Source organism: Natrix helvetica (genome assembly GCF_964273705.1).
Source record: "Natrix helvetica genome assembly, chromosome: 4".
NCBI lineage: Eukaryota > Metazoa > Chordata > Lepidosauria > Squamata > Natricidae > Natrix > Natrix helvetica.
In genome coordinates, this window is record NC_138550.1 from 146,712,332 (window position 1) to 146,729,455 (window position 17,124).

Genomic DNA, 17,124 nt, shown 5'->3' on the forward strand with positions numbered 1-17,124 from the left:
AGAGCGCAGGAGTCAAGCCGGGCATGCCAAGAAGATTTTGAGTTACAGTATGGCAAGAGCCGTGTGGCTCTAGGGTTGCTTGCTGGCCAGCAAGACAGGGTGAAGAGTGACCTGAAAGGCAGAGATTGGGGGAATATTTACAATCTCTTGGAAGAACTTGAGGTTTGGGATTGGGAGCAGGGGTGGTAACTTAACTTCCCTATTGGTTTGCAAATGTGTGTGAGAGAGCGCCACCTCCGCGCATGTGCACAACCTTCCACGCATGCACTTTTGGTGGAAAAAAGGCCAAAATGGGATGCCATGGATCCGGAGCAGGTGGGTGAAACCACCCGCGATTTCCGCTACTGGTTCGGACGAACTGGTCTGAACCAATAGAACACCACCTCTAGTTGGGAGAGTCAAACTCAGAGCGACTAGTATTGGGCTAAGTCCTTGCCTCATGGTGGAATTTATTTAATGCTGGCAATGAGGAGTGTCAGGATTGCCATTGCTAAGCAATGCGGTTGGGTGATGTTGTGCTTTCTTATCACATCGCTTAGCAATGGAAACTCCAGTTCATGGTCCCATGTTGTGGACTACCTGTACGGCATAGCTTCTGCATACTGTGGTCCCTGTTTCTGCTTCTTTTTCAACATAAGCCATCATAATGCACAGTTCAATTAAATTATATATGGTAAATTGGCATTGCGATTTATATCTGCTTTATCTATTAGTGTCTGTAGAAAACTATGGTGATGCCAAAAGACACAATTAACAATGATACGATGAGCTAAGTTATTTACATCCTGGTATCTAATGTGGGTACATAAAATGTGACAATGTTATCATCCATGTGTTGCACATGTCACCATTCACTCCCCTAGCCCCCTTGTTGCTGATTTGAAAATTTCTATGAAATAATTTACACCAAACTCCCCCCCCCCAGGTTTTGTGTATAGTAATACTTTTAGACTCTAACTTTTGATACAGATAGTCCTCGACTTACAACCACAATTAAGCCCAAAATTTATACTGCTAAGCGAAACATTTGTAAGTGAATTGTGTCCCATTTTACACATTTTCTTGCCACAATTATTAAGTGAATCACTGCAGTGGTTAAGTTAGTGACATGGTTGTTAAATGAATCTGGCTTCCCCATTGAGTTTGCTTGTTGGAAGGTCTCAAAAGATGATCATATGACCCTGGGACACAGCAACCGTCATAAATATGAACCAGTTGCCAAGCATCCGAATTTTGATCTCCCCCCCCCCCTGCACGGAGAAACTGCGATGGTTGTAAGTAAGAAAAATGGTTGTAAGTCACTTTTTCTGTGCCATTGTAACTTCAAAATGTCACTAAATGAATAATTGTAAGTCGAGGACTACTTGTATTTATAAGGAATCTGGACTATCTTTGCAGAGATTGCTTTTAAATGCTTGACTTTTCAAAATATAAAAATAATGTGGACCTTAAAAATTGTTTTATATTTCTGATAGTTGCTGATAATTTTTTTAATTATTCAAGCTGGGTAACATATCTATTTTGTTTCTTACTTGTGTATATAAACTAATTTGAATTACACATTGAATTTTGTTTGTTATTTATAGAAATAATCTTATTGGATGCGATTTATTTACTAGCACATCATTAGTAATTATATTTTACAGCTTTGTGCCAACTACTAAGAACATATATTTTAAGACATCTGGATATGTTTAATATAGCCATCTATCTATTAAATACATAGATTAGTGGAAAATGAAATGAAAATGACAAAGTATCATATGGAATTTTAACGATTAGAAGATTTATGTTGGTTTAATCCTGGTCAGCAATCTCTCAAATTTATTACATTTCCAACAAAGGAAAACTGATACCCATTCTTTCAAAATGTTGTTCATGGATTCCAGTAAACTTGAAATGCAACATTTGATGAATCAATTTTAATTTTACATCCATCATTCCCACTTTAATATTTTTAAGGACTTTCAATGGCTGATATGATATTATTGGAGATTCCAGCATCCCAGATGTCATTGAAGTGATCAAAGCCCAAGCTGTGCCATCAAAACCTGTTTCAAAATGCTGCCACTGTTGTGAACTAGGGAGATCACATTCAATTTAAATTTATGAAAAATTCTTAAAGTAATAATTATACATTGATTCAAAGTCGCTGTTCTGACTTTGTCACTATTCCTAGACTGACAACCGTTCGTTCAGCAACTGTTTGAAGTTACAGTGGCATTGAAAAAAGTGACACATGACTGATCCTTATGCTTAACAACCGTTGCAGCATCCTTGTGGACCCATGATCAAACTTTGGCTGCTTACCAACCGACATGTATTTTAAGACAGTTGCAAGCGTCCCAAGGTCACATGATCACCATTTGCAACCTTCCCAAGGCAACATCATGGGAGAAGCCGAATTTACTTAACAGCCCCATGATTCACTTAATAGGTGCAGGGATTCACTTAAATTCTGGTCCAAGTTTTGGTCATAAGTTGAGGATTACCTTTAATACCTATTTAACTGTCTATGGAGATTCTAAGTCATCCAGGTCATGGTTGTCCCAAGAGTGGTTTTTTTCAAGAGGCAACTGGACTTCCTTGTTTCACTTTGAGGGCGTTTTGCGTCTCATCCAAGAAGCTTCTTCAGCTCTTGATGAGAAACGAAACGTCTTCAAGGAAAAACCAGAAAGTCCAGTTGCCTCTTTAAAAAAGCCCCTTAGGTACTACCCATTTAACTGGTTTTCCTCAAAGAATTAAGTATTCATGAATCCCAATATGAAAATCTAATCTATGCCCCAATAAAGGCCAAAAATTTCTCAGATTGGCCCATGGTGATCTTTAGAAATAGCGAGTGATTACAGCTCTATGTATTGTTTAGAAGCAGGCCCACCTGCAAAGAACAAATTGCAAAGTAGATGCAGGTCAGTAGCAAAATATTTATGACTGAAGGTTTGAGGTGATTAGTTAGGAACATCCACACCAATGTTATGTTTGTCGTGACTGCTATTTTGAAAATGAATCTTAAGAAAGAAATTTTGACCGATAGATATCATGATCTTTCTCTGCAGTCACAAAAAGAAGTTACAAAAATGTGTTATTTTCTTAATGGGGATGTAAATTACATTATTTCAAGTTTTATATTTGATGCTTTAGTGAACATTTAGAGAATGATTCATTTTGAGGGCTCTTGTTATATAATTTGTTTACTTAGAAATTGGAGAATATGTGGATGCCAGTTATGTAATATGAATTACAGTCATACTGAAGTTTTTCGCACAAAGCTGCCTTTCTTTGTTGGAAGCACTTGCTTATTTTATGTTTCAGTGTACCAAAAAGAACAAAAATAAAATGGAGAGAACACCAGTGTTCCTGTATAAACTTAAATTTGCTTAAAACACTTCAAGTGGAATAGCATTTATTCAGGATCACCAAAGTTCTCTCCATTTTTTTTGGTGTGAAGGTTTTGTGGGGAAGATAATTTTAGTGACTACCTTCTTAAGCTGTAAGGCTACAGAGAAGGTGTATTTCGATGGTCCTGATAGATGGCATTGCTCAATCAATTTTTTGTCAAAGACATTCCAGTTTACGATGTTTTCTTTTATCATTATCGTGTAACAAACCGACAGTGTGTAACATGTCATATGCAGGGGGGGGGCAATCCTACCGGTTTAACTACCAGTTTGCTTTGTGCACAGTCATTTTGCTCATGCATGCGCCAGGACATGTGTTGCACTTGAATGCGCAGTTCAAAGAATTCTTACCTTCTGGATTGTTGCTTGGGAAGGAAAACAGCTGACGCGCGGCAATTCACTCCGCCGCGCAACTCAGCTGAGAAAATAAAGGTAGGATAAGCGCAGGGGTGGGTGTAGCTGATCGTGGGAGCGAACCGGTTCGAGCGAACGAGTCCGAACCAGTAGAATCCCACCCCTGGTCACATGGGTTTGTTTTAGGACTCCACTGAATTATTTTGGTGTGAGCCCAGTTGGGCATGCCACAAAAAGAAACTTAGTTTTAACTGTCTCCAGATATTTTGGTTCATCAGTTAAAGACTTTTTTTCTGCAGCAAAAAAGAATACAAATTGTAAATTACCGTCATTGGTTTAACTTCCCTGCAAATAGCTCAATTGCTATTTGGACAAGCTGTTAAGACACATCTAACTAAATTGGCTTTTTAAATGGCTCTTAACACCTTTTTAAATTTTTTAAAAATGCTTTTATTTTGGGTTAGTGGTTTTATGTTACATTGTTTTTATTTGTTAGATTTTTAAAAATAAAAGATAATTTAACAATGTAACAGCATTCTACAGATTAAACCTCTGTTGCCTATTAGTGCCTGTTGGTCTTTCAAACTTAATGGTTTACCAAAATGAGTTTGAATAACAATGAAATTCAGGAATCCATATGCAAATTGTTGTTCTAGTTACTAATGGTAGAAGCAGTGTTTATAGATGGTAGAAGGGTGATATAAGATAGATATTAAATGCTGAGTTGGATATTGGTAAATAGGTACTACCGGAATAGATTTCTCAATACCAATTAACACAAAACGTTTATAAATAAAATTGCCTGGTATTTAACTTTATAGTGGGAGAAACAACATCTGTCTTTCTTTAGAAATAAAGAGATTGAGAAGGAATTGTGGAACAATGACACTGGCACCTTCTACCCTATAATATTTATTTTCAGTCTGTGTATATAGTCTAACCTGCATGTGATCACAGTATGAGATATTACGGAATGTGTTTAAGGAAAATGTAAGTTAAAAGGAGCAGCTTAAATTTGCAAAAGTAAATCCCTACTTTCAATGCATTAATGAATTTGTAATTTTTGTAACTATTAACTCTTGCTTAAATCAAAGTTTTTGGTAAATGTTATGATGCTGCTTTTTGCCAGTAATGGAGGTTAAGGATTAATGCATAACTAATCACATTCATTGAGTTGATATTACGTTTTAGTTAGCCTTCATGCAAGATTAGTTTTAAATTAGATTTATGAGAAGTAGTAGTAAAAAAAAAAGGCTCTTACTAAGAGTGTTTCCTATTTATTTTACACCATTCCCTTACAATCTATTGAAAAGACTTCTCAACTTCAAGCCAAATTTTATCAGTTGTATTAGTGTGAATCAGGACATCTTGTATATTGTTACTATTTGGAAATAATATTTAGCAGTTGCATTGGAACACTTTAGCAGAATTTGTTGTTTTTGATTTATCAAAATAATTTACACATATGATCTGAAACTTTTAAAAGAAGCTTGCAAGGATGTATTATTAATCCCTTATTGTAACCCAGAATGGTGATTTAGGAAGTAGTGGGAACTGTGGAATTAGCACACATAATTTCTACAAAAGCAGGCTATAAATGTTAGAAAAAACATTTGAAACAAAGGGTCTATGCAAAGCCCACAGAGTATTATTTTGTAAAATAATATTAAGGCTATTAGTCAGTGGTGGGTTTCAAATCCCGTTCCAACCAGTACCATTTTAGCGCCTCCGCGATGCTCAGTGATGCTCCAGCTTCTCCGTGGAGCGTCAAGCAGGCACTGTATGTGCCATGTGCATGCGCAGAAGCATAGAAGCCTTAAAACACAGGTAAGGAGCTCGGGCAGGCAGGTGGGCCCTCCGGAACACCGTACCAGAACGGTATCTGGTGCTCTGGGCTGGCTCCGGTACGCCCATACCGGGGCATACGCCTGCAACCCACCACTGCTATTAGTGGATCAAGAAAGTTTGTTGCTATTTGTAAGGCAGTATTTATTAAAGGTAATAAATTTATTAAAGGTAAACAGATTAAAGCAGTAATTTAATTTTGATCTCAGAAGGAATACAAATTTTCCATAAGTTAAAGGCTCCAAGCAAATGTAAACTCCATAGAAATACGAAAGGACCTTGGATGTCTACTAGTCCATCCCTCTGCTTAGGCAGGAAACACCACTTCAAACAAATAGTTATCCAATGTCTTCTTAAAAACTTCCAGTGCTAGAGCATTCACAACTTCTGGAATCAAGTTGTTCCAATATTACTGGGTATAGAAATTAAAAGTACTGGCTACTAGCTAGATAGACTTAATAAAACAGAATAGGTGGGAATTGCATTTTGTTCCTAGTTATCTTGTGGGATAACCAGTGGTGGGATGCAAATAATTTAACAAAAGGTTCTCTGCCATAATGACTTCTTCCAACAACAAGTTCACCAAACTGCTCAGAAAGTTAACAACCGGTTCTCCCAAAGTGGTGCGAACTGGCAGAATCCCACCACTGGAGATAAGTTTTATCTGAAGACTGTCCATGACAACTGCATCTAGCAGAATTGTGGAACATAGATAATTAAATATTTATTTATCTATTTAGGGACAAAGATTGCATGTACCATATTTTTCAGAGTATAAGATGCACTGGAGTATAAGACACACCGAGGTTTTGAAGAGGCAAATTAAAAAGAAACTCTGCAGACCTCCCCAAAACAGCCAGTTTTTTGTGAAAACGGGCCCGTTTCACCCCTCAAAAGGGCATGAATAGCCTTTAGGAGGCTTGTAAAGTGCTCCTGGGGGAGGGGGGGCGCAAAAGCAAGCAAAAAATGGCCCGTTTTTTGTAAAAATGGACCTTTTTTTTCAAAAAAAGGGCATGCATAGCCTTAAGGAAGCTTATAGAGTCTTCCTGGGAGCTGAGGGAGGCAAAATTGAGCAAACAATGCCCCATTTTTCACTCATTTCTGCCCTCCCCAGCCCCCAGGAGCAATCTGAAAGCCTCCTAAAGGCTCTGCACGGCCGTTTTAGTGAAGGGGGTGGGGTTTCAGGAGGCAAAAATATGCTGTATTCAGTGTATAAGACGCACCCAGCCTCTTTTTTGAAGGTGTCTTATACTCCAAAAATATGTTATTTTAAAATCATAGAAGTAAAATAATATTGATGAACCTGAAAATGTGATACAATGAGAAGCAAAGTTTTCTTCAGAGGAAGAACTGTTCTTCAAGCTAGTATTTGCATGTATCTCATCTGTGTTTTTATTCATTTATTTATCCTGTTAGGAAGGAAGTTATAAGTTTGGTCTAAATTAGGAAGACTGAATTTTTTTCCCTGTCTATCTGGTTGCATTTTTTTCAGCTAAGTTTTTGGTGGATTAAATGAATGACACTTCTTGAAAAAGGAGCATCTTTAAAGAAAATGATGAAACGTTTTAGGATCATAATGCAAAATGATTCTATTGCTTTTGAGTTTGTTGTAAAATTCAATTTAGATCAGGAGTGGGAAACTATGGCCCGTTTATGACTTATGGACTTCAACTCCCAGAATTCCTGAGCCACCTGGTTCAGGAATTCTGGGAGTTGAAATCCACAAGTCATAAAGAGGCCATAGTTTCCGACCGTGGAATTAGATGAATGATGGCAAGTAAGATAGAAGAGAAAATAGTTTATTCGCTGTGGATGGGGAGAAGGTTAAAGGTGAAATTGTATATAAAAAATGGCTGCAGCACACTTAAATTTAGGAGTGGCATTAAAAGAAGAAATAAAAGATTAAATAAAGATTAAGTCCCCCTTTGATGGCTGGTAGACAGGGACGTGCGGTCAGGGGAGGCAGGGGAGGCAGAGCCTCACCTCTCTTCATGAAATAATAGTATATAATATTATATACTATATATATATATATAATATTATAATATTATATACATCTGTCCGTCCGCGCCCGGGAGCTGCGGAGACAGAAATGTTGCCGGCGCTCCCGGATGACGAAGCCACGAAAGTGACTGGGTTCCCCAGTCGCTTTCGTGGCTTCGTCATCCGGGAGCGCCGACAACATTTCTGCCTCCGCAGCTCCCGGGCGCGGACGGACAGATGTAGCCAGAGCGACGCCGAGGCAGTCCAGGCGGACGAAAGAGCGAGCAAGCGAGCGATGGAGGATCAGGCAGCCTGATCCTCGGTCGCTCGCCCGCCGGACTGCCTCGGCGCCACTCTGGCTACCTCCGTCCGTCCGCGCCCGCGAGCTGCGGAGGCAGAAATGTTGTCGGCGCTCCCGGATGATGGAGAATGGGATCACGTGTGCTGGAGGCTGAGGCAGCCTCAGCCTCCAGCACACGTCGTCCCATTCCCCGTCTTCCTGATGACGTCACCAGCCTCACCAGCTATAAAACTCACCGCACGTCACTGCTGGTAGATATAATGACAAGACAGTGTTTCTTTAAATACCAGGTGCTTGAGAGCTGGTGATATCTACAGTTTTGTCTTGCTTATGGATTTTATGCAAGAATATAGGTGGCTGCTGTGAGAAATAGAATCCTAAATTAAGACCTTTTTGCTGTGAGCCAAAAGCAATTTATTTTTTTGTTAGTAGATTCGGTTTATTTCATCAGTTAATTAATTGACTTCTTATGAACGTCCTATTTTTTTAAAAAAAAACTGTATTCACATAATATGCTAGCTTGTAATGGATAGAAATTTAATTTACTGAATTAATTCAAATTTCTGAGTTTTTACAATATGCTGATCATACAAAATAGCACCCACATGTCTTAGCCTGGATTGTTGTTCAAATTTAACCAATGTGGTAATTGTCAATTACATTTTTTTTCAAAAAATCCACAAGTACAAATAAGACTGTTTTGGAATTTTTTTAAAAAAATGTATATTAATGTTTTAGAAGATAAAGGGTGGTGGTGACTATGATCCAAGTATTAAGATTAATTTTCCTCTTATTTGGGATCCAAAAATTTATAGGCCTGATTTGGAAAATGAAGTGATAATGAAATCTCATGCTTTAGTCAGAACGAATGGGCAGCCATTAAGGCACAAATGAGAACAGCTTTTAAGTAATAATGGTTTCATTACCTCACTACATTCATGTTAAAAATATCTAATTAAGACATCTGAATATCTAAATCCAACGTTGGATATATTGACTGTTTTTTAGAGTATTTATTTTTGTTACTAGATATTCAGCTGTCTTATTATTTAAGATATTTTAATGTGAGATTAATAGTTGTCTAACTCTAATGGAGGATTTGATTTTTTGGCACCTAGGTTGAATTCACACAACATACAATAACTCTAAACCCGTGAATTAAACAAAACAGAATCTTCACATGAGATGTTATGCCTAATATTTTAGGTGTTACCATGTTTACCCCGTCTTATTTTCTTTTGACTCCCCAAAATAAGTGCTTGGCTTTATTTTTGGGGAGGTCTTATTATTTTTGAGGTGCAGGAGGTGGTGAGCGTGGTCACCTCATGGCTGCTGCTGTGTTGCAATATTTTCAGGGAGGACTTATTTTGGGGGGAGGGCTTATTTGAGCACATGCGCTCAAAATCCCAATTGGGTTTATTATCTGGGGAGGTCTTATTTTCAGGGAAACAAGGTAATTTAATATCCTATTAATATAAATTTGTTTATTTATTTTTTTGTGTATGTATGTATGTATACAATTACCTAGTGTTCAGTCATAGTAACATTTAGAACTGGTTCCAGCTTCTTCCCCCTGCCAATACGCACCAATCGCCCTGCCCACCTCTAAGAGTCCTTCTAAAAGTCTTAAAGCTGCCAAGTTTGAACATCCCTGGGGTTTTTTTTCTAAAGGGTTAGGAGTGCAAGGGTCTTGTAACTTGACAGCTTTAAAACTTGCACACTTCAATGCCAGAGTTCCTGAGCCAACATGACTGGAGGAGGAATTCTGGGAGTTGAAGTCCACAAGTCTTAAAGCTGTCAAGTTTGAACACCCCTTGGGTTTTTTTTCTAAAGGGTTAGGGGTGCAAGGGTCTTGTAACTTGACAGCTTTAAGACTTGCGTGCTTCAAATGCCAGAGTTTCTGAGCCAACATTTTGGTTGCTAAGCAAGAGCGTTGTTAAGTGAGTTTCACTACATTTTACAAGTTGGCCACGTCCACCCAGTCACATGACTGCCAAGCCACTCCCACTCGGTTACATGGCTGGCAAGCCACTCCCACCCAGTCACATGGCCGGCAAGCCACTCCCACAAAGCAGGCCACACCTACAGAAGAGGTTCTAAAAATGTTGGAAACCCACCACTGATGTGTGTGCTGGACAGCTGATTTTTGGCCGTTTTTCGTCCTCTGGACCCTGAAGCCTTTGGAGGGAGAAAAACGGCCCAATGGGCAACCCAGAAGTCAGTTCCCAAACTTCTGGTTTTCGTGTTGGGCCATTTTTCGCCCTCCCCAGGCTCCTAGAAAGCCTCTGGAGCCTGGGGAGGGCAAAAAACGGACCTACCAGGCCCACCGGAAGTTGGAAAACAGGCCATTTTTGGCACCTGAGGTGAAAAAGTTTCACCATCACTGCTCTAGTCTGTGCTGTCTTTCTGAATATTTTTAGCTGTTTTAATATATATATTTTAGTTTTGTACATGACCCAGTGTCTACTGGAATGGCCAGTAAATGTAAATAAATTTCCTAACACTTTTCAATTCTAAATATTCCTTCAACATTTTCTAATAAAATAGTTTTTCCTATATTGGACTGTTCATTCTAACTAATTTATGCCTTTCTGAATTATTATATCCAAAACTGGGTGTAATATTCCACATGAATCTTACTAAAGTGATTGGAATGCAGTCTAAAACCACTGCAGCGTATTTATGAATATTAATATCTTCTGAAATCACATCTATTTTTGTAACCATAAAAGGCACAATCCTCATTTCTTAATTCATCTTATTAGGGCCCAAAGAAAGCTGTTGGGGAAGATGTTTTTAGGTTATATTTGCATATGTCTCATTTTGCTTTAGTGCATCTTTGTTTAGTGACTCTTTGTACTATCTTAAAGGAGGCAATAATATTTTGCCAGCATTTTGAAACAAAAATGGCAATATAATGGGGCATAACAATATAATATAGAACCTGTTTGAACTGTAACAAGTATCTGTTATAAAATTAAATTCAAATTCCATTGTCATTAAATTCTTAAATCATTTTTTTGGAGGGGGGGATTATGTGGCATACACATAACCCCAGGAAAAGGTGTAGCTTACTTAAGAGTTGCTGAAGTTGCTATATGTCTCTGTGTGCTAATCATTACTTCACTTCCATCATATATGTATCAGAAATTTGAAATATTTGTATCTACCGAAGCAGAAGATTTACATTTCATTAATAGTGCATTGGGGAGACTGTAGAATAGGGAAAATAGAGTCTCCGAAAAGAATTAATGAACGTTCAGCTTTTCCCATGTTGCTTAAATAAATACATTCAAGTAAAATTGCAGAAATTGACAACACTTTTGCTTATATCTGTCTCAAATCCCTTATTGGTGTTGCCTCATTTTTTTGTGAAAATATGAAATGAACATTTTAGACAGGAAATTAGCATTGCACAAATTCCTTTTTGTAGTTTATATGTATCAGTACTTTAAAGAGATTAGAAGAAAGAAATGTTTTATTTAATAAGATTTCTTTTAAAAGCCATTTTATAGAACAGTATTAAGAAAGAATATATAGATTCTATAGCAGTGATGGGTAACCTTTTTGTTGTTGCATGCTGAAAGCACACCGGCACCCATAATGCAATGCATGCACAACCCCCCTGCATGCCCCATGCGTGCACCCGTGACCCTCCCATGTTCCCTTGCCCCCACACATGTGCCCCTCCCCCATTTTTGGCTTCCATGTTGGTGCAGGAGGCTTTCCAGTCTCAAAGCAGGGCGCAGGGGGCCTCGTATGGCGCCCCCTTGTTTTGGGCCTGGAAGACTTCCTGCACCAACATGGAAGCCAAAACGGGGCGTGGGGGTGCTGTGCAAGCCTCCAAAATGCAATGCGAATGTGCCCCATGCACACATCCCCCGCATGTGCTTCACCCCTTGCGTGCGCGGCAGGGACCCGAAGGTGCGTGTGCATTTGCGGTGGAGCTGGGCTGGGGCGATGACTGGCGTGCCTGCAGAGAGGGCTCTGCCTGCCATAGGTTCGCCATCATGGTTCTATAGCTACTGATTTCAATGGAGTTACTCATTTTCAAAATGATCAGATAAAAGCTCTATTTCAATAAATTGTCTATGTTTTTTTATGAAATACATAAGGTTTTAACAGTCATGTACTCATATCTTTTTTATGTTTGGCACGTAATGTATTATTAGTGATACCAAATCTGTAAAATCTTACATATCATATATACAGAATACAAACACATGCACACAAACATGAATGTTATCTTGTACTATATATATTTCCTTGGGATTTCTTCTTTTTCCAAATAACATGCTAGTGAGTAAAGCATATAAAGGCAGGATGATAGAAATGCAAAATCTATTATATCTTTGTCTATCCCTCCTTTCACCTTTCCTTTGCTGCACTATCTTGTCTGTCTGATTCTCACAGGAGACATGGACTACAGCTGGGACCATACATCTTGGCATAGCAGTGAGGCATCCCCAATGTCTTTGGTGAGACATGTGGAGCCTTACCATTTAGTTTTCCTTTACCATTTCATGTTTTCTTTGTTTTATTTACATCTCAGCATGTTTTCTTTCTTGTATCCTTTTTTATCCCATGCCTGTAGGGGACAGTCAAAGGGGAAAAAGAAAAACTAGTGAGCAGGCAGTTTTGTCGGACTCTAACATCTTATCTGAAAGACAAAAGAAAATGGTGTGTTTTGGTGGCCAGTCTTTGGAAGAGGACTTGGAATGGTGTGAACCTCAGATTAAGGACTCTGGGGTAGACACTTGTAGTAGCACAACTCTAAATGAGGAACATAGCCATAGTGAAAAGGTATTGGCTTTGTGGTGCCTGCATTTTAATCTGCTCATTTGGTCTTTGTTTGCTCTCTGTCACTCATTTAAAACAGATCAAGAATCCAAAGGCAGGTCTAATCTAACATTTCTTGAGGTGCAGAAAAGAAAAACAAAACCACAATTATGGATCACTGTGTGGGTATTAACACCCAAAAGTATAAGGAAGAACAAAATTATCCAGGCACTAAAAAGAAGCATTGCTTTTATGGACATGCAATACTATTTTGGTGATATTATCTTTATGATTAAATAATGAGAATTATTTTTGGATTGGCATGTTTAATTACCACTTTAATGCCCCTGGGGTTGGAAATTAAATTAATAGTTTAATTCCCAGATTGAAAAAAAATGGAAGAGGGGGAACTGTATCTATTTGGACAGAATTGTTTTTCTTTTTTCCCTTTCATTGCCATGTTCATTTGTTTTGTCACCGTGATATTATCTGCATTATGGGGTAGTAGTTATATCTGCTGTATGTGGTTTATTATTGCTCTTTCTTGCTTTCTGTTATAAGCTATCACTGTTGCCAAATGTAATGTGCATGTTTATTTGTGTACATGTGAGAGCATGAAACTAGTACATTATGTGAAAAAGTGCTATGATTATACAAAACCAGATGTTCTAAATTTGAAATCATTGGCTAAATTTTTCAGAAATACTGATAGGTATTATGCTGGTACCTATGTATAGTAAATAAGAATTAACTGTTCAGATAAAGCTAAGAGAAAAGTTTAAATTATTAGTTCATTTAAATGAATTTTAGAGACTGAACATGGTGGGATTTATTTTCAAGTAATATGTGGCTTTTTAATTACTGAATATCATAATTCATTTGTTACGTTTTGAAGTATTTTTTGTGTTAAATCCCTCATTCATGCTCTCTATATTCAGAAATGATGTTCACTGTTTTCAGATCCATAATGATAAGCTGAATTTGTTTTCAATGTGTAGGTATGATTTAGGTATATTTGGTATAGTTATTTAGGAAGAAATGAGAAATGACTTCTGATAATCTAATAGAACGATACGAATTTTGATTCCTACTGCAAAAGCAGTAATAGTGTAATCATAGCATTTCACAGTACTTAATAATGCCAAATAAATGTGATGCTGGGATTCCTTTTCACAAATTTAATTTTGCTGATTTTTATTTTGTTTAATGTATACTGTAGCATCCTGTAACCTGGCAGCCATCCAAAGAGGGAGATGGCTTAATTGGCCGAATTTTGTTAAATAAACGCCTAAAAGATGGAAGCGTGCCTAGAGATTCAGGAGCAATGCTTGGACTTAAGGTTAGTAGTCACATTTTTCAGTTCAGATGCAAATATTTTTATTAGAAATAATTGTTCTTTTTAATATATCTTAATACTGTTTCCCAAAACAAAGCTACTACTTACAACCAATTAACAAAAAGTTCTTAATCATCAGAGTCCATTGGAATTGGGTGGCCAATAAGCAGTGGTGGGATTCAAATAATTTAACAACCGGTTCTCTGCCCTAATGATTTCTTCCAACAATCAGTTTACCTAACTGCTCAGAAGATTAACAACTGGTTCTTCCGAAGTGGTGCGAACTGGTTGAATCCCACCATTGCCAATAAGTTTGAATAAATAAATATTCTCTAGATCAGTGTTGGCCAACCTTTTTGGCACCAAGTGCTGAAACGGGAGCACACCCGTATGTGTGTGTGCCAGAAACTGGAAGAGCAGCTGCCCGGTGCGCATACACGTGCTGGGAAGATGAACTTCCAGTTTCTGGTGCATGCATATGCACCGGCCATCTGATCTTCCAGTTTCTGGTGCATGGGAAGACCAGCTGGCTGGTGCTCATGCGCATGCTGGAAACCGGAAAATCGTCTTCCTGGTGTATATATGCACACTGGGTGATTTCTCTTCTGGTTTCTGGTGCTCCTGCGCATGTGAAAACCAGCTGGTTGGCACACCGGAATCTGGAAGAGCAACAGGCAATGGCTCACGTGCCTGGAGAGGTGGCTCTGTGTGCCACTTCCGGCACGCATGCCATAGGTTCGCCATCACAGTTCTAGATACTTTATTTTTTCTTGTTATAAATTTATTAAGAACTATTAAAAATAGTTAATTAATTAAAATTAATTAAAATCAGAGCACATTACAACTCTGTTCTGTGAGTTGCATTGGTAGCCAGTTTTTCTTCTGGGTTTATTTATGATGTTAGCAATGACCTATAAAGTCCCAAGTGACATAGGACTGGGTTATTTGAGGGATTGGCTCTTTCTGGTCACAACTACTTATCCCATCAGATCTGGGAGAAGGGGCATGTTACGGGTCTCACCCACGAAGGAATATTATCTGACGGGGCCCAGGAGGAGGTCACTCCACCTATGGAAAATCATTTTCCATGAAGTTAGATTGGTCCTAATCCTGTTGGCCTTCCAAAAGGGCTCCAAGAAGTGGGTTTGTCATCATTTCTGGGGATCCAGTGATGATGTGGAGTCTGCAGAATGGTAGTACTATTAGTAAAATGGATTGCAATCTCCTGCAATTTGTTTTTCTGGACTTTAATAATTTTTAATTGTTTAAGTGTGTCTTAATAGTTTTTGTTCTTAATATTTTGATCATTTCTTTGTATTGTTTGGTTTTTTTTTAACTGAGCTGTCCTATCACATATGTGAGTTAGGCAGCAATAAAATTTTTGTTCTTAATATTTTGATCATTTCTTTGTATTGTTTGGTTTTTTTTTAACTGAGCTGTCCTATCACATATGTGAGTTAGGCAGCAATAAAATTTGAACAAATAAATAAAAACATCAAATTAAAGTATTATCAATTCAAAATCTCAACTCAAAAGAACTTCAAAAAGAGTATTTGAGCAAATTTGGAGCAGGTTTGCAAGAAACAAGAAAGTTGGAATGAAAAGGCAAATAATATTGTATGAATGCAGGCCTATACTCACTTAAGTTTAAACTGACCTCAACTAACATAAATTTAAATAAATATAGGCTGCTCAGGAACTTTATCTGATCAGTTATATTTAGTGTGGCTTAATATAGACTAGAAATATTGTGCATCATTTTCATACGTGGCTATATTTAGTATATTTAGCCTGATCTGCCCCAAAGTGTTATATATAATTATTTACATGTACATTACTGATTAAATTTTTGATGATCTTTCCTTGACAATGTAGTTGGAAGCAACTGGAGAATAAAACTCAATCCCTCAAGATTGAAAAGTACAGATGCTATATATGTCATGCCCTCAGTTGTATGACTTCATTCATTTTACATAAATTCAATTCCCATTAAGGGATTTGAGCCCCATTGAAAGATCATGGCTATAGATGTGTGATAATTCTTAACTAAAGAATGAAACCTGTTATGTACTGCTCCCTGATGGTCTCTATAAGTAAAAATGCCAGACAAGGTATATACTGTATATATACAGTATATTACACAGTATATACTGTGTAATAATGAATTCCTCCCTCTGAGGCTACGGAAGTCATATCAAACCTTGTAAATGAGGGTATGTAACACCTGTATTTCTCTGATCTGAGAGCTTGATAAAAAGAGAAAGTGAACTCAATATACCATTCTAAAGATATTTTGCCTGTATCTGTCACAGTCTTTTTCCCAAGTAGCGGATATAGTTATAATCCCTGTTAGTTTTTTTGAGCCAATATCAGTTAAATAAATTGGACGACAGTATACAATTTTGGGGTAATCTGTTCCCAGTTGTAAAGCATTTAGTTCCGTAATATTCTATTCTTATTTGCCGCTTCTTAATCATCATCCACGTTTTTGAATAGGCAAATGAAATGATCCAGTTCATTTACATTTTTGCCATCTATAATCAAAATGATAGTGAAAAAAAATAGATATCTTCGTGGAACTCCCTTGCCTTCTCAATTATTCATTGAATATTGGTAGTATGATCCTCATTGCTCTTCCCTCTTCTGAATCAAGATTGTATATCTGTCAGTTCTCTTTCAAGTAATGTTGATGTCTATATTGCAAAATCTTGATAATTAGTCTACTATCGTGTGAAATACAGTTCATTAGCAATCTGAGCATCCTTTAGCACAGTGCTTTTTGATGTTGGAATACACATTTATATTTTTCAATCGCTTGGCCACTGCTCACTTTCACTTTAGCGACTTATAAATTCTCATTTGCACTCTAACTACCTCACCTTGCAAAGTTTAAAACACTTCTGTTAGCATTTCATCAATTCCTACAGCTTTGCAGTTTGCAGTATTTTCTAGGACCCATTCAACTTCACTTTCCAAAATGTTATTTAGTGGTACATATTAATTGATTTAGGGATTTTTTTTTACAGTTCTTCAATATATTCATACTATCTCTTGTGTATATGTTTTTTCTTCAGTAGATCTTTGTCTCCCTATGTGTAACAAATATTTCTCATATTTGCACAGTGCAG

General features: G+C 37.6%; 1 protein-coding gene across 1 annotated transcript in view; it reads left to right on the plus strand.

Moving 5' to 3' along the window:
* The window catches only part of RIMS2 (regulating synaptic membrane exocytosis 2), a gene marked incomplete at its 5' end in the record, with an annotated part of 310,377 nt that overhangs the window by 118,563 nt on the left and 174,690 nt on the right, over positions 1 to 17,124 (plus strand). Inside the window, 2 exons of the mRNA XM_081953026.1 lie at positions 12,476 to 12,684; positions 13,880 to 13,999. Of these exons, the coding sequence (XP_081809152.1) occupies positions 12,476 to 12,684; positions 13,880 to 13,999 (329 nt within the window). The remainder of the gene's footprint in view (positions 1 to 12,475; positions 12,685 to 13,879; positions 14,000 to 17,124) is intronic.